General features: G+C 42.6%; 2 protein-coding genes across 3 annotated transcripts; one reads left to right on the top strand and one right to left on the bottom strand.

The window, feature by feature from the left end:
• Nucleotides 1-520: 520 nt before the first annotated feature.
• LOC146246265 (uncharacterized) lies at nt 521-8,097 on the bottom strand. Of its 2 annotated transcripts, none has more exons than XM_084683410.1 (2): nt 8,038-8,097; nt 521-4,550 (listed from the first exon to the last, which is right to left on the bottom strand). In XM_084683410.1, the coding sequence occupies exon 2, from the start codon at nt 4,543-4,545 to the stop codon at nt 2,455-2,457; it is 2,091 nt and encodes a 696-aa protein (XP_084539536.1). In that variant the 5' UTR covers nt 4,546-4,550; nt 8,038-8,097; the 3' UTR covers nt 521-2,454. The 2 variants fall into 2 exon arrangements, with proteins under 2 accessions (XP_084539536.1, XP_084539537.1); XM_084683411.1 differs by lacking the exon at nt 8,038-8,097 and adding an exon at nt 5,586-5,712.
• Nucleotides 8,098-8,333: 236 nt separating this feature from the next.
• On the top strand, nt 8,334-10,007 carry LOC146246266 (uncharacterized). The gene is made up of 3 exons (XM_084684113.1): nt 8,334-8,380; nt 8,630-9,099; nt 9,304-10,007. The coding sequence occupies exons 2-3, from the start codon at nt 8,634-8,636 to the stop codon at nt 9,825-9,827; spliced, it is 990 nt and encodes a 329-aa protein (XP_084540239.1). The 5' UTR covers nt 8,334-8,380; nt 8,630-8,633; the 3' UTR covers nt 9,828-10,007.
• Nucleotides 10,008-18,142: the final 8,135 nt, after the last annotated feature.

Genomic DNA, 18,142 nt, shown 5'->3' on the forward strand with positions numbered 1-18,142 from the left:
CTGTTCTGAGGTTGTATGAGGTCATATTGTTTTCACCTGTGCTTTGTTTCCTGTTCCCTGCATGTGTATGTAAGTCCCACAAACGGGTAGTACTGATATCAGACAGAGAGGGCCAGACTGGGGAGTGACTGACGGCAGGAAAGGACCGTGTGAGTGCTGTGTCAGAGGAGATCCAACAAGGCCCTGTGCATTCCTACACCTCTAACCTAGTACACACACACACACACACACACATATACACACACACATATAGGACATACTATAGAGATTGTGTGTGCGTGTGTACAAATGTATGTATATCCTTTTATGGTAACTGCCCTCCACGAGCCCACAGTGAAATATCCTCATGTCCCCCATTGCTATCCTGGTCACAGCAATGATGCCTCAAAACAGGTTCCACCATTCATGTCATTAGAGATCTCTAATGCTTTGCATTCTCATGATTTGCATTTATTAATTTTTGTTTGTGCTTTTCATGCTCTGCTGATGGATAGTAGATTAACATGATTAAAAGGAGGAGAAGCAGTACAATTCCTTACAAAATGTCCAGATTGTTTCACATTCAAGCACACAGGAAAGTTTAAAAAAATCTCCCAAATCTGCATAAATCATCCACTTCTAAGCACAGACAAAAAAACTAGTTTAGTAAGCTAAGAATGTTTACTTTTAAAACATCTTCCTCCTGGGATTTGAAAAAAAGGAACCGTTAAGTCATTTCAGAATAACATGCATAAATCCTATGATGAAGAATCAAAGAGGCTCAAAGATACAAATAAATGGTGTGGCCACATGTGTACTGAGGAATGTTACTTTTCAGGTATTGCATCAATTGTAAAAGGAAATTGTAATTACATGATTTTAACTCTATCAACAGGCACACAGGTGCCTTATCTGCAGGGGAGGACTAGACCCTGGATGTGGCTTTGTGGGAGCATATCTGGATCTGATTTCAAAATCCAATGTACAAAGCCACCATGGGGCTCAGGAGATATCCCCAGCTTCATAGTTTGATGGTTAGAGCTCCTCTTGTGGCTGGGTGGTAGTTGTGTTTTGTTTGGCAAATGCTATGGCAAAGAAACACTCAGCTACACATGGAATAACAGAGGAAATGGATACGGGTCGTTTTAGACCAATGTTATGCATTAGAAGGGGTTTGCAAAGCTTGTGTTTCAAAGGGTTACTCAAACTGACTGAAATCTGGATCGTCCTTGAACCCTTCAGAGACTGCATCCTTGATCTCGTCAAGCTCCTCTTGCTCCTCCTTGGATGGTGGAGGCAAAACAGCATTCAGTTCTTTTTCGATTTTCAGGAGCCTTGCTTTGGTTTTTAACTCGTACTCTTTTTTGTTTGTCAGGGCAATCTCTCGAATACTTTCTTCTGCCTCGTCACATGTTAATGTTTTAGGGTTTTGGATGTAGGTGTTGTGTTAGTGATTAAAATGTTTTCTACAAGCAATATTTTGTTTCTTTGTAATAAACCGAATACTGAAATAAGTCAAATCTAAAGCTGAATCTTTTCTACGCATCTTCCAAAAATCTGCCAATAAACATTTTGCATAAAGTGATTGTTTGTCAAGGTGTCCGTCTATATTGTTTTACTGTAGGAGTCCATCATCCCTCTGTTTAGAAAAAATTGACAGCATCTCCAATTTAACAGTGTCTTGTGTCAGCAGTCCACCAATAGAGAGAAAGGAAAAAACAAGATTGTTTTCAATTCCAAAATACATAAAAGTAATGTATTCTTGATTGTTTTATTGAAAAGTAAGTACTACAAGCTTAACATGATTAAAAGGAGGAGAAGCAGTACAATTCCTTACAAAATGTCCAGATTGTTTCACATTCAAGCACACAGGAAAGTTTAAAAAAATCTCCCAAATCTGCATAAATCATCCACTTCTAAGCACAGACAAAAAAACTAGTTTAGTAAGCTAAGAATGTTTACTTTTAAAACATCTTCCTCCTGGGATTTGAAAAAAAGGAACCGTTAAGTCATTTCAGAATAACATGCATAAATCCTATGATGAAGAATCAAAGAGGCTCAAAGATACAAATAAATGGTGTGGCCACATGTGTACTGAGGAATGTTACTTTTCAGGTATTGCATCAATTGTAAAAGGAAATTGTAATTACATGATTTTAACTCTATCAACAGGCACACAGGTGCCTTATCTGCAGGGGAGGACTAGACCCTGGATGTGGCTTTGTGGGAGCATATCTGGATCTGATTTCAAAATCCAATGTACAAAGCCACCATGGGGCTCAGGAGATATCCCCAGCTTCATAGTTTGATGGTTAGAGCTCCTCTTGTGGCTGGGTGGTAGTTGTGTTTTGTTTGGCAAATGCTATGGCAAAGAAACACTCAGCTACACATGGAATAACAGAGGAAATGGATACGGGTCGTTTTAGACCAATGTTGTGCATTAGAAGGGGTTTGCAAAGCTTGTGTTTCAAAGGGTTACTCAAACTGACTGAAATCTGGATCGTCCTTGAACCCTTCAGAGACTGCATCCTTGATCTCGTCAAGCTCCTCTTGCTCCTCCTTGGATGGTGGAGGCAAAACAGCATTCAGTTCTTTTTCGATTTTCAGGAGCCTTGCTTTGGTTTTTAACTCGTACTCTTTTTTGTTTGTCAGGGCAATCTCTCGAATACTTTCTTCTGCCTCGTCACAAGATGCAGCCAGCTTGTGTCGTTCTACTACAAACTGAGGGTCGTTGTGATCATAAGCCATGAGTCTACTCAGGCTGCCGATTCGATCCATCAAGTACTTGCTGGAGATCTCAGTGTAGGTTCCAGAGATCATGTTAACCAGGTTGGCAATGTTGGATGCTTCAAAAGTCTGTTGGTATAGCTGATCTTGCAAAAACATTTTGGTTGAATACTTCATGTCTTTGGGATGTGGAATTTTAGCGGTATCAACAAAGTCTTTTAGAGATGACTTCAGGGAAGTGTCTATGATGTTTGAGATCATCTGGAAGAACTGCACCATTTTACGCCACTTCTCCTGCAACCTTCCCATGGCTTTGAGACCAATGGCCAGAAGCTTGATAGTGGTCTCAAAGTCAATCTCTTTGACCTCATAGGATCTCAACTTCATCAAGGTCTCTGTTAGTTCTCTTTTCTTACTTTCCATTTTTTCCAAAGATTTGTCATATTGCTTTGTAGCCTGATCAAGTTGAATTCGCATCTGCTCAATGCGAAAACGGGCATTTTGTGTTGCTGTTTCAACTGCAGATGGTGACTTGCTGCTTTGGGCTTTTGCCTTCGCAGGAGTTTGGACTGGGAAAGAGGAAGTATTGGATTCTTTTTTCCCCATAGAATCAAACTTCTGTGTAGATTTCCTAAGATCTTTGATTCGCTGGACCAGTGCTTTGTTCTTGTTGGCATCATCATGCTTCCCCTTAGGGGTCATTCGCGTCAGGTCAGAGCAGATAGAAATAGCTTCCTGACGAATGCTTTCAGCAAGGAGTTTTGCAGTACTTTTCTTTACATCTTGTATTTTTATGTCTTCAACGCTCTTCTTTATCCACTCAGTCTTGGACTTTCCAGTTGACGGGTCAACAATCTGTGTCCACTGGATTTGATTTTTCTGAATGAAGCCGCTCAAAGACTGGACAGCAGGCAGAAGGAGGCACGCCTTACTAAAAATGTCGCTTGCCTTGTTTCCAGGATGTCCGGCTGTGGCTGGTCCCCCTCGTAGGTTTTTTTTTTCCCCTCCAAGATCTGTAAGTTGATCCATAAGTGAACCGAGAGGATTTTTCATATTTTTGATGCCAGCTCCAAGAATATCATTCACAGAATGTAACAATCCTTCAACAAAGTTCATTCCAATGATGTCCCATCCGGAGGGCAATGAATCCATTGCCTCTTGGAACATTCGATTAGCCTCTTCAATCAGTTTACCCTGTTTCTTAAACTCTTCCTGAGCTCGCTTTTCTTCCTCTTCAAGCAAGATTTTCTTTTGCTTTTCTTGATCCAGAGTTTTTTTAACTTCCTCCAATTTTGCGCCATAGCTCTGTTTGGAACTTGTGCAAGTCTCTAGAAGCTCAGAGATCAACTCAGTGACATCAGTGAAACTCTTTTCAGAGGACTTGGCCAATGACACACACTCCTGTGATATGGTGGCAATGTTTTCCAAAACATCAGGAAGAAGGTTTTCAATGAGGAAATCATCTTCTTGAAGAAGAATTTTCACTGCCCTCTTCATGTTTGCAGGCACATTTCTAGTGTGCAAGCATATCTTGTCCATGTTCTTGTGGGCTTCATTGAATGCTCGCCAACCAGAATTGCACACTTGCATGAGGCAGGCACGGAATGAGTCTGGATATCTTATAAACTTGAATCCATCAACTGGTCCGCCATCCTTGATAGAGAAGTCTTGTTTGGCAGAAATGAAGACAAGCTCTCCAAGAAAAGCAATTGACATTGGGGCAGGAGTCAAGTACTCCTCCCAGTTAGCATTAGCTTTAGCTAGCATAGCAGTGTCTTCCCTGCAGTCAGATGCTTTTACTAAGCTATTGGTAGCTTTGTCAAGATCTTTGGATGACATTGTTCCTAAGGAAAGGGAAAGAAAATAATTGTTTAATATAAGTTTTTTGATTCCTTTAAGCATAATGTGGTACATAATATACACCAACTCTAAACTATAAACACAATCTTTAATAATATCACCCTATTTATAGCTTATGTGGAAGCATGTGCCTGAGCACAATAACCAGTTCGAAAAGTTGCGGGTCAGTCAACTAAATGACACAGAGATGTGATTTCCCCCAAAATACGTATCATTTATTCAGCGGCGTAACAATGCCTTGGCGGGCCCGAGTGCAGATCTCACCAACGGGCCCCTTACCGACTTATCGACAGGCAAAATTATTGAGTATTGAGCTTAGCGATGCGCAGGGAAATTTAGGCTACTTATGATGTACAATTATGGGTAACGACTGCTCCTTCTATGTGAAGATAAATGACGGTTTAAAAAGTGAACGCCTCTGACTCGCGAGTCTCTGGCTCTAGATATGCTTGCAATAGCTAGGCCTACAACACGGAATGAGCATAATGGAACAGTCAGTGATGAGCAGACGTATCTGCGACGTTTGAAATAGAGCACAGAGATTAGAAGAAATCTGATCATTTGCCGATGATTATCCGACGTTATGAATGACGATTCGATCTGTCATGTGTGCTATCTGGGTATTAGTCTAAAAAAACAGTCACTTCAATGTTGAATATTTGATTTTATGTTCGTTAGATATGCTAGTTTACTTTAGTCTATCTAGCTTTAGCTATTTTCCGGCTATCCTGCACATAGTTTACAATGTCTAACCTGGCTGCTGCCTGGTATAGCCTAGGCCTATATTTGCATTTTTATGATATTTAATAGCAATGTCAACTGCATACACCAGACAGTAAACATGTAAGGGATAATGTATAGAACACCGGTCATTATCGGGAAAATAAGCCCCTTCAGAGCGAAGCTGTTCGCCCTGTCGGGGATTAGGCTATTTTCCCGATAATGACCGGCGTTCTATACATTAACCCCTAAATTAGGCCTAACGACGTCCCTGGTTTTGACAGCTTTGCCACCCTTACATCTTGCTCTTTCCGTTCCTGCCGCTTTCTGGAGCCACTTTTATGTTTAGGGGCATGGGGTAGCCTAATTCGCTTCAAAACACTAATGCAACAGAACTGTAGTATCCCGACAACAACTGTCTGGTATTCCAACAACTGGATGGGAACAATCGTGTGTGGGTGGGCGGGAATCTTTGACAACAATATTACCCAGACATCCTTGCTATTTTTCGAGGGCAATATTACTTAATAAAAACGAGATTTGTTTAATTCAGCAAAAGGCAAATGAGGAAAAATCTATTATTTAGGCTACTGTTGTTAAGACTGACTGTTTTTAAAATGTTTATTGGCCAGGTGATAGCCCATAATTATGAATAACTGACACCATAATTGAGAAATGTTTGCGAATTGATGGGACTATTATGTAGGTTACTATTTGCGGTTTCAAAGCGGAGCAAGGGGCCCGGTCAGGTGGCCTCAAAGGGCCCGGTCAGGTTGTCTCACTATTACTATGAGATCGAGGACGGGCCCCCTTTCGCCACGGGCCCTAGTGCAGCTGCACTCCCTGCACTCCCTATATTAACGCCACTGCATTTATTATATAGTAAGTAGCACAGGGAACATAAGTAAAAGATGCACTGTGATCAGTTAAGAGCCGGGGCTAAACATTTACGGTCTGAGTTAGTTTCCGTGCCACACACCATAACCAAAAAAACTGAAAGTTCACACAAATAAAACAAAATAATACTTGGGTGGAACTACAAAATGAGCGGAGCAGGTTCAGGCATGGCACTCGGGCAGCGCGCTTCACATCACCCATCGCCGTGTGCTCGGGCCATAGGCTGAGCTCGATAGGCGGCGCTATAAAATCGCTCATGCACGAACACGCATTGTCAAAACCCGCTGTCTGCGTTGCTGCCGCCCACCACCGTCCCCTTCTCCCCCATGTTGTCTGTCAGTGCTCCCCACGGGGGATTTAACTTGTTGCTCCCTGCCTCATGTCATGCATGCTGCAGTGAAGGCGGGGAGCGCTTCCCCATGTACAACTATTCCGCCAATGTAAAACCATTTGTCATGTGTATGAAAAAATGGTGAAATCAATCACGTGAGTGTCTTGACTGAAGCAACGGTTAATGGCGGAGAAACTCTGTGAGACCAAAAAGGTCCTCTTACCTGGTCTGGGTGGAGCTACTAATGAAGACTTTTCAAATAATATGGGTGGAGCTAATTATTAAGGGCTCACCCCACCACACTTACATTCCAATATCTATTGTTATTGTCAAACTGTATTACCATATTGACTTATATTGATTCTTATTGGAATGTTTTCCAAATGTGTCTTCTGCAAGTCCTGTGCTTAAATCAGTGTGGTGGCTAAATCCAAATTAACATATAATTGTATAGTAATTCTACATGTGGATTTGTTTCATTTTGAAAAGCAGTCTAGTTGTGGTGCAACTATAAGAAAGAGACAGAAGAAATTACATTGAAGAAATCGTCCTTTAGAAATCATGTATTAAGCCATTCAATTATTATTATTATATTATTTAGTTGGTTAGTTTTGCCCCCTGTAATTCCTCCATACTGGGCAAGGTCTGCCCGCTTGGCACGTGACTGAAACCACTTCTGGAACGGAGCACCCATGCACACCATATGAAACTCTAAGTTGCATCAAACCCTGGTCGGAGAAGGACAGCTGGAGTGTTTTTATCTTTGAAAAGTTGGGAGGGTGAGTAATTATATTTATTCTTTTACATTTAGTCATTTAGCGGACGCTGTTATCCAGAGTGCCTTACAGTAGGTACAGGGACATTCCCCCGAGGAAAGTAGGGTTAAGTGCCAACGTCATTTGGTACAGCCGGGGAATCGAGCCAACAACCTTCTGATTAATAGCCCAACTCCCTAACCGCTCAGCCACCTGACTCCACTTTTACCAAGTTTTAAGGGCATGATTTACATACATACATACAGGTTGTGTGTAAGCCCAATAAAATATAAGTTGCTTCTTCAATTGGAATAAAATGAAGGTAGTCTAACATATGTCGCACATCACTTAGCTTTGACATAAACAGAATATTTCATCCGTTTGGATTTTACTCAAAAAATAACCTAATTGTCATCCAATAAAATCACAGTAATCTGTCTTTAATTGCTCGGCTCTGGCACAAAAAAAATCTATATGTATAATATGTATATTTCTTAATTCAAGGTAAGCAGGACAAGAAAATATATAACTATTTCAATATGTATTTAAAAAGCAGTGGCTAAAAATGGCTTAATGACTTAGAAAGGTGTTTGCTCTTTCCTTTCAATACTGTCATATGATCAAGTAGCTTCTAACCAATAAGATATAAGAAAGTTCATGATCCCAAAGAAACTTTGCACAGCAGTCTTATACTGCATGGTTGGATGAAAAAGTGTAATGCTAGTTAGCAGTTAAATCCATATAACCCTTAAAATGTATTTGTCTTACCTGTTGGTGGTTCTCAATCTCTTTGTCTTGCTCTTGAGGTTTTGAGGATCTGTCTCTTGATGAGGTGTGGTTTAAACAGTTTTGTCCCTGTCTTTTATGTGTGTTCCCTGCCTTATTACGTGACGTAATTATTCAGCGATCGTTACTTCTTGAAACTATCAACGATTGGTTGATAGTTTCAACTTATGCACTGTCAGCAAATTCACAGATTGTGACAACCAATAGGAAGGTAGAAAAACTATAGCAAAACTATATATACTGCCCTTGGCAGTACACTATATATACAGAGAGAGAGAGAGAGAGACAGAGAGAGAGACAGAGAGAAGCTTTCAGTCTGTATACGGTGAGTTTCTTTATACATACATTATAAAATATCACTCTGTTAACAGGGTTCTCAAATTTAATAAAACGTTTTGTGTGAGATACAAACGGTCCGGGACGACGGAATATGATATAATTGTCAATGGGTATTAGCAGATAGCCATTATTATTTATATTTCAGATATTATTTTGATATTACAGATATTAATAACATTAATATAAACATTAATGCAGTCAATTGAAACTCTATTTGTATGATTTTTACTTACAGAATAATGCTGTCTGAGGAGGATTTCGTTAAAGCGGTCGCCCCACACCTTAAAAATGGAATTTTCCATTTTAGTGCTGTGTGTGATACCTTATTCGATTTTGACAATTCAAATAAATCAACTTTCAAGGAAGGCATTCAGAAAGCTGTGACAAGTTTGAGCAAATCAGAATCGGTTGCTAAATCCCATCTAGACAGAGTGGACGAGTACACTGAGGAGTTGACACAGAGGAAAGGAAAACTTGAGTCAGAACGTCAGTCCCTGCAGACAGATTTAGCTAATTTACAAACTCAGTGTAGATCTATTGAGGAGAGCGTGTCTGATTACAAATACGCTCTTGAGGAAGCTAAGGATGAGAAAGCGTCTGCTGAGCGTTACCTGGAACACTGTAGGGACCAAGCAAGTCAAAGCCAAATCATAAGAGATGTTGGAATTGGTCTGATGTTTATTCCTTTCATTGGGACCATTGCAGGTAAAATGTTTGAATCCTTTAACACAACGAGTATGATCTAGAGACTACTAAATGACTAATGATTACATAAGAAAGTAGTTCAGGAATATCTTTGTTACATATTATATTATTATATTATACATACACATTTTTTTGGTCAGGTTAATACATGCAAAGCTGCCAATGTCAAAGCTGCACTAACCCTAATCTCATTCTCTCTAACAGGAGCTGTGATGGTTGGTGTTGGCCAGGCTGAGATGGACCAAGCTGAATGGCGCGCCAAAGAATCCAAAAAGAATGTTGACAGTTTTGCATCGTTGGTGGACTCGAATGAGCGTCAGTTAGCCCTCAAAAAGCAAGAAAAGCGGCAGAATAAAAGGAAGATTGAACATTATCAGGATGAAATTCAGAAAAACCAAATCAGTCTAAGAGAAGTCAAAATTAAACGACCCAAAGTTGCAAGTTTTCAGAGTAAGTTGAGAAACGCAGTCAACTTTCTCAGTGTTCTGTCTGGCAGGGCTGATGTTGCTCTGACTGAAGCCTCTCAGCGAGTTATCCTACTGGAAACACTGATTAATGTGATGACAGAAGTTGTGGGCCTTTGTATTCATGCTGCAGGTGATGTAGAAATTGAATTACTGATGCAAGGGTCTGACATGTACTTGGCCATTGAAAGTTTGAAAAATGTCCATGAGAAATTTTCAAGCATGACTGACAAGCAGAGTGCTCTGCCTGAGCAGTTTGATTAACCTGCTGTGTATTTAACAACTACAGTTGATACAATAGTGTAGAATTATTGTTATGATTATGAGATTAGCCCCAAAAAAGTGTTTGCTTCCCTTAGCATTTTACAAATTGTTCACAGAATGCAACATGAGTAAATTGCACAGAAAGTATAATGAATACATTCTATAGTCTGATGAATAAAACTTTTGGTATCTTATTTGAGTACTTCATTATTTATCATACATTTTCTTCATTTAGCAGAAGCTTTTATCCAAAGTGGCTTAAAAATGGGTACATAGAATGCATGACAAAAGACCAAGGATAAGAAATGCAAAGTTCTAACATTATTTGGGTGGACAGTCAAGGACCGATCTATATTTGTGATCTGTATTTTCTGAAACACAGCACAAAGTAAATACATCTCAGTTACCTGGCACTGTGAATAAAACTACCGAATAATTAGGCAGTGCAACAATAACATTTCAGTTACAACAGTGTATAATTAATTGCTTGGAACCAAATCTACATCGTACCATGTGTAACATTAAAATGGAAATGTCTAAACTATCTAAAGCACAACAGTGAGCCGTGACAGTTGTATATGACATCCAATTATTTTGTAGCAAGTGCAAACAAGTATTGGGAGTCAGATGGCTGAGCAGTGAGGGAGTCGGGCTAGTAATCAGAAGGTTGCCGAATCAATTTCCTGCTGTGCCAACTGACGTTGTGTCCTTGGGCAAGGCACTTCACCCTACTTGCCTCGGGGGGAATGTCCCTGTACTTACTGTAAGCCGCTCTGGATAAGAGCGTCTGCTAAATGACTACATGTAAATGTAATGATGCCCATAGAGGTGTCCACTATCATCCAATAATGGATTCCGGGGCCAGTCAAACAGTTCATGCCTCTGCATCGTCAGTTATTGGATGATATTGTACACCTCCAAGGTTATTATCCATTAACTATAGTCTTTCTTCATGACCTATTATTTATGAACAAGAAGGTGACAGTGATCAATTGTCAGGACCATTAAGTTCCGTGGTGCTCATGATTATCACCACAATAAACAATTGTTGAGAAGCCGGTTTGATTGCCAATAAAATGTGGTTGTGCCCCTCGCATTTACAGGACTGCCAAGTACTGGACAGTCTGGACTACTCCGCGTCCTGCTTAGAATAGAGTAGAGAAAGTAAAAGCAAAGGACAAGATACTATGGTGCTGTAGTATATATCATCATACAATGAGAATAATATACATTCATACTGTTATAAGGAAAAACTGTATGTCTGTCCATAGAGAATTTAGGATGCCTTTTGATAACTCATGACTGCCTTTCAATAGGCCATGTCTGTTCTTATGTAAACCAGGCTGATCAGGGATAGATCCATTAGAGAAGGATTGACGTTTTGTCGCCATCTAAACGGAAAGTTACGAAACAAATGTTCATACCCAGAACTCTGCTCCAGGCCTTGGAGGCCTGTTTATGACTGATGAACCAGTACTGAGGAAGTCATGGGCCCTATCCAATAACCAAATGAGGGCATTAGAACACTGAAGCCTTGAGGTAAATGTGAGGTTACCCACGTTGGCATATGAAGTATTGGCAAGAGACAGAGTGAAGACACACATGCACGACGGTTATCTTTCAATCAACACTATATAGCCAAAAGTATTTGCTTGTCTGCGTTCACACGCCTTCACACGCATATGAATGTCAGTGACATCCTATTATTAATGAGGGCAATAAAACACTGAAATCCTGAGTTAAATGTCCAGAGACAATCCCAGAGCCCCCCACACCACTGAGGACTCTCGCCTGGCCAACGACCTGAACAAAGTCTACTTCAGATTTGACACCCAACCGGATAATCCTGAACTGTCCCTCCCCCCCATCAACACAGAGACGACTCGCTCCATTCAGGAGGGACAAGTTAACAGAGATTTCAAGAGGCAGATCTGGTCTGATGTTCACCAACATCTTTGACACCTCGCTGGAGACATGCCATGTGCCAGCCTGTCTCAAGTCCTCCACCATCATCCCTGTGCCCAAAAAGTCAAGGCCAACAGGACATAATGACTACAGCCCCGTCGCCCTGACCTCTGTGGTAATGAAGTTTTTTGAGCACCTGGCACTGGCTCACCTCAAAGCCATCCCAGACCTTCTCCTAGACCCTGTGCAGTTTGCCTACAGAGCCAACGGGTCTGTGGATGATGCCGTTAACATGGCCCTCCACTTCCCCCTACACTTCCCCCTGCCTTCAACACCATCATCCCTGCTCTGCTTCAGGACAACCTCTCCCAGCTGAACGTCTCGACTCCATCTGCAGGTGGATTACCTTTAAATAGGTATTTATTAACTGCCATTAACTGCTCTGTGCGACCAGGACAACCGATTGACAAGTACGAAATGGGGATGGATCTTTCAGACATTTGAGTGGGTGAGCGCTGATAGCGGCCCGTAGACAAAGACTTTTATTTCGGTCGGGCCACTGCCGACCGAACGGACCGCCTATTTTGTTGTTGTCTGTCATCTAGCCTGCTTCCACCCCGGTCATTGCCAGCACGGTGTGGGCGAGCCACTTGCACTCGGGGCCAGCCCTGCAACATCCCTGACTTCAGCCCCGGAGTACCATAGACTTCTTTTTGTGCTCCCTGTGTTGGAGGTGTGGCTGGTTTATTTTAACGTGCGGTGTGCCACAAGTTGGGTGCCTTTTACGAACAATTTGCTGTGACGTGTGTTTTTATGTGCCGAGGACTTCACCCTTACAGTACGGACGGGGCAGGGATAGGGTGACCAGACGTCCGGATTTCGGCCGGACAGTCCGGTTTTCCAGTCTTTTGTTCGGACCGCTGTTGCGTGTCCGTCTTTTCGCCCTTTTGTCCTCCTTTTTGACCCTTCCTGCCCACCGTCGCAATTTACCACTCGCATAAGTTTTCCGATGCCAAAAAGAAAGACCTCCTTCTAACCTACGTGGAGTTCAGAACTCCGCTTTGCCATAAGAGCAGCAAAGATCAATATCATACCTTCTGTAAGTTCTGTCGCATTGACATTGACGTGAGTAGTAGGGGGAAAGGGGCTTTAAGCATGCCTGCAATACGCAACTGCACAAGGATAATGCTTGGTCTGCCGCCCCCCCCCCCCCCCCCGTCAACAACTTTTTGGGGTTGTCCTCCTTTTTGACCCTTTGTCCTCCTTTTTGGACCCAAGTGTCCTCCTTTTCAGGGTCATGCTTCTGGTCACTCTAGGCAGGGAGGAGGGGGCTGCTTTGGCCTAGCTGCGCCGTTTCGGTGGGGAGTGCGCATAGCAGCAATGGACTGTGACAGTGGGGCAGTGCAATATGAAAAAAGTTTTGAATATTATAAACCCTCTTGTGTGTGCGTGCTTTGGGGATCTACATTGGTGCCGCCACAGTCATACAGGACTACATGGGTAGTGGCGACAAGTACTTCGCCTCGCTCTCTCTTGCTCTCGGTCTCTTTCGCTCTCATTTTTATAAAGAAAATCCAGTAATCTGCCTTTTCTTTTAATTTATTTTTAAATGTATTTTATTGTTTATTTAGGTATAGTGTTTATTCATGTGTGTTTGTGCCTACATGTGTTAGTCATACTGTTTTGGATCTGTTTGTTGTTTCACTTGTGCGGACTGTGCTGCCGCCTCCTGGACAGGTCATCATTGTAAATGAGAATTGGTTCTCAATTGATTCTATCTGGATAAATAAAGGTCAAATTAAACTGAGGAAGTCATGGGCCCTATCCAATAACCAAATGAGGGCATTAGAACACTGAAGCCCTGAGGTAAATGTGAGGTTTCCCACGTTGGCATATGAAGTTTTGGCAAGAGACAGAGTGAAGACACACATGCACGACGGTTATCTTTCAATCAACACTATATCACCAAAAGTATTCGCTTGTCTGCGTTCGAACACCTTCACACGCATATGCAGGGCCAGGTAAAGGTCACCTGGGGCCCGGGACAGAAGCCTCCCCCAGGCCCCCAGGCCCCCATCACGCATAACTACCATGATATCTACCAGAAGTAGTAGTGTGCAGTATTGGAGCATGTCAAGCCTACTTCCTTTTATAAGTGTACATACAATGAGAATAATATACATTCATACAGTTAGAAGAAAAAACTGTATGACTGTCCATAGAAAATTTAGGATACCTTTAGATAACTCATGACTGCCTTTCAATAGGCCATGTCTGTTCTTATGTAAACCAGGCTGATCAGGGATAGATCCATCAGAGAAGGATTGACGTTAGGAGAAGCTTGTCACCATCTAAACGGAAAGTTACAGAACAAATGTTCATACCCAGAACTCTGCTCCAGGCCTTGGAGGCCTGTTTAGGATTGATGAACCATTACTGAGGAAGTCATGGGCCCTATCCAATAACCAAAGGAGGGCATTAGAACACTGAAGCCTTGAGGTTCAGGCCGTAAAGACACACATTCACAAAGGTTATCTTTCAATCAACACATATATTGCCAAAAGTATTCGCTTGTCTGCATTCACATGCCTTCACACGCATATGAACGTCAGTGACATCCCTTGTCAGCCCACCCTTTGCAGCTATAACAGCTTCAACTGCTCAAGGAGTCGAAGAACAGGTTTAACAAGGTGGTGAGAAAAGCTGAACGACTGTACTCAGAGAGACCAAAACACCAGTCCAGAGACAACTCCAGATGGACACCAACACTGTGGAGGCTTGCCACTTCCTGGCCACTATCCTCTCCCAGGACCTCAAGTGGGAACTGAACATCAGCTCCCTCATCAAGAAAGCACAACAGAGGATGTACTTCCTACGGCAGCTGAAGAAATTCAACTTGCCAAGGACAATGATGGTGCACTTTTACACAGCCATCATTGAGTCCATCCTCACCTCCTCCATCACCATCTGGTACGCTGCTGCCATTGCCAAGGACAAGAGCAAACTGCAGCGTATGATCTGTACTGCGGAGAAGGTGATCGGCTGCAATATGCCTACCCTCAAGGCCCTGCACACCTTGAGGACCCTGAGGGGAGCGAGGAAGATTGTGGCCGACTCTTCCCACCCAGGGTACTCTGTTTCAGCCATTCCTCTCCGGCAGAAGGCTGCGGTCCATCAGGACCAAAACCTCACGCCACACAAACAGTTTCTTCCCATCTGCTGCTGGCCTCCTAAACAAGGCCAAGGACTCACACAGACTCTAATTACTCTAACACTTAATCTGAAACCTTGCCATATTTGCACTATGTGTATTTTAGTATTTTTTTATTGTATATTATAGCTATTTATACTTCATATTTTGGACGTGGCCGTACAGGCCGAAGCCTGGGTCTTGCTGGTCGTTGAGGGCGTAGGCGAAGTAGCCCTTCAGGTTCACGCCATCTAGAGTGTAGGCTGAGAGAGACAGGGGAGGGAACAGACAGGAAGACAAGTGTCTGGATAGGTACGAACTCTGTGCTGTTGAAGGGTAGAGAAATACTGCCATCTAGTGGTCATGAACATACAGGGGTTTTAGAGTGTATTTGTGGTTGTGTCCAAGTGCGTGTGTCTGAATGTGTGTGATTGGTCAGCTGACTATTACAGGAGTCAGTGAGCTTTGTCTGTCTAATTATTAATGTGGAAAAACTAGCAAGAGTGACCGGAATAGCAGAAGGGTAGAGCAGGTTTATGAAACAGGTGGGTTAAGATGGGGATCAAACCACAAACCCATTGCATGGAAACTCACAAATATACCGCAAGGCCAAAGAGAAATCATTCTCAAATCACAGGTGTTATAAAGTAACTGTTTTCAGACCCAGACAGGAATACTCAGTACACAAGCGTACTGACATTCAGTTCCGGTCTGTGTTCAGAGTGTGCAGCAGCTCTTAGAGCTCCACCTTTCAGGGCTTCGTTAAAGTCGTTGTAGAGGTAGTAGACTCTCAGACTGTCCTTGAAACACGCCGGGTCTTCCTGGACGCCTTTGGCCATCACGTAGACGGGCACGCCGCTGTAGTGCCGCTGTAGTCTCTTTCTCTCTCTCAATGGTTTTGCTGAAGGAGGTGGACCGCCTCACCAAGGACTCCCAGCATCCACTGCGTCGTACGATGGAGAAGTACATGTCGATACAATCAGGAGCCGTTGTTTGGCCATACGGATTCCCCTGCCCAGCACGGAGGAGGTGAGGAGGGAGTCTTCTTTCTATTTCTCGTTCTCCCTTCTCTCTCTTTCTCTTCCCATAGCTAGGAAAGGGGGTCACTTCTGTACTCCACAAGACGGTGGGTTGCTGTGGTATTTTTATACCATGAGGGATATTTTACCGGGTTCTGGACAATATGTTAACTGCACTGAGAAATACATTTTCAATCTTCAAAATTGTAAAATGATTTTTTAATTGTATTATTATTTTATTTTTTATGATGAGGGGTATTCAAGCTCTGAATCCAACATGTAAAACTTCCTGTGAAAATGAGACTGTAGTTCCATTTGCTAGGATGTATGGTGCTGATATAAAATACCTTGTACATAAGCTCTACCAAGTAAAGAGAATTTTCGAAAAATTGCATGGAGAAGCCAACCAGTATACTGGAGCTTCTTGTAATTATTGAGTCATATAAGGATGTTTTTTAGGTTATGTAAAATTTTGGTAGCTTGTCCGCACTGCTGCATACAAGTGCAGCTTCTCCTACCTGAAGCTGATCAAGACACATCTCAGAACTACCATGTCTGAAGACAGGTTGAGCGATCTTGGGGTTTTGAGCATAGAATGTAAGAGTGCAAATACTGGATCTAGATGAGTTTGTGGAAACCTTTGCCAGAAATCACAGGAACAGTAGAATAGTCACTCAATTCCAGTGGGAATTACAGTGCGAATGATCAACACAATCATTTACAATAAAAGCATTGTCTGGTTTGTTCTATTACTTTTCAGTAGCTGAAGACATATTAGATAATACCCAATTGCTCTGAAAGTACCAAGTCAATGAAAGGAATAGATAAGACAAGTTCAAGATAAAATCAATGTATTTATTACACATTTGTGAGGTGTTTGTTACACTCAAGTTGAGTATCACAGAAGACTGCACAATGAATACAGAAAATCAGGAGAGTATTATGCTATCACAATATGGGAGGATACAAGATGATTAGCAAAGCCTTTGCAGGCACAGAAAAATAACAATATGTGCTTCATAGCTTTTGTTTAAGTCTTTTGGTTGGGCTCCTAGAAATGACCTTGTCACACCTTCTATTTTCCCCATTCCCCCCAAAAAATCATTAGGTTAGTTTCTCAACATAATTTGCCATATTGAGTTTGAATTACATTAAACTGGCATCATAGAATCGAATCAACTGGAAACGAGTCTGACTAAATGATATGAGCCTGGTTTATCCTTTTTTGCCTTTGGACATAGCAGAGTTCCAGACAGAATCCGTGTCCTTCTGCAGGATTAGATTTCCCTTATCGGTCAGTTGAACGTGACATGTTTGGCAAGCGGGCGTGTAGGTACCAGTACTCCAAATGGGTGAAGCCTTGCTGTACATGACCAGGTTACCGTCAGTCTGCATGATCAGGCGGTCAGGACAGGTACCGTATGTGTCTGAGGCCCAGACGGGATTCCAGCCATATATGACAAAGTTACCATCCTCCTGAGAGAGAGAGAGAGAGAGAGAGAGAGAGAGAGAGAGAGAGAGAGAGATGGGGACTGTACTTAGAAAGAGAGATGGGGACTGTCCTCAGAGAGAGAGAGACAAGGGGACTGTCCTCAGAGAGAGAGACATGGGGACTGTCCTCAGAGAGAGAGATATGGGGACTGTCCTCAGAGAGAGAGACATGGGGACTGTACTCAGAAAGAGATATGGGGACTGTCCTCAGAGAGAGAGAGACATGGGGACTGTACTCAGAAAGAGAGATGGGGACTGTCCTCAGAGAGAGAGATACATGGGGACTGTACTCAGAAAGAGAGATGGGGACTGTCCTCAGAGAGAGAGAGATACATGGGGACTGTCCTCAGAGAGAGAGACATGGGGACTGTACTCAGAAAGAGAGATGGGGACTGTCCTCAGAGAGAGAGATACATGGGGACTGTACTCAGAAAGAGAGATGGGGACTGTCCTCAGAGAGAGAGAGATACATGGGGACTAACAGTAAGTGCAGGGAAGTTCCCCCCAAGGCAAGTAGGGTGAAGTGCCTTGCCCAAGGACACAACGTCATTTTTGGCCCGGCCGGGAATCGAACAAGCGACAATCTGATTACTAGCCCGATTCCCTAACTGCTCAGCCCCTGACTCCCTCAGTTCTCACACCATCACCCAATGTGTGTCACGAGACACATTGATCCTTGAAAGGTAGGAACGAGGAGACAAAGACAGGTG

This window comes from Hypomesus nipponensis, chromosome 20 (genome assembly GCF_054491055.1).
Source record: "Hypomesus nipponensis isolate SF chromosome 20, ASM5449105v1, whole genome shotgun sequence".
NCBI lineage: Eukaryota > Metazoa > Chordata > Actinopteri > Osmeriformes > Osmeridae > Hypomesus > Hypomesus nipponensis.

Excerpts from the sequence above, each read along its gene's own strand:
- LOC146246265 (XM_084683410.1), bottom strand. The coding sequence starts at position 4,545 with ATGTCATCCAAAGATCTTGACAAAGCTACCAATAGCTTAGTAAAAGCA.
- LOC146246266 (XM_084684113.1), top strand. The coding sequence starts at position 8,634 with ATGCTGTCTGAGGAGGATTTCGTTAAAGCGGTCGCCCCACACCTTAAA. Across the intron at positions 9,100-9,303 it reads TTTCATTGGGACCATTGCAG|GAGCTGTGATGGTTGGTGTT; the intron begins GTAAAATGTTTG and ends TCTCTCTAACAG.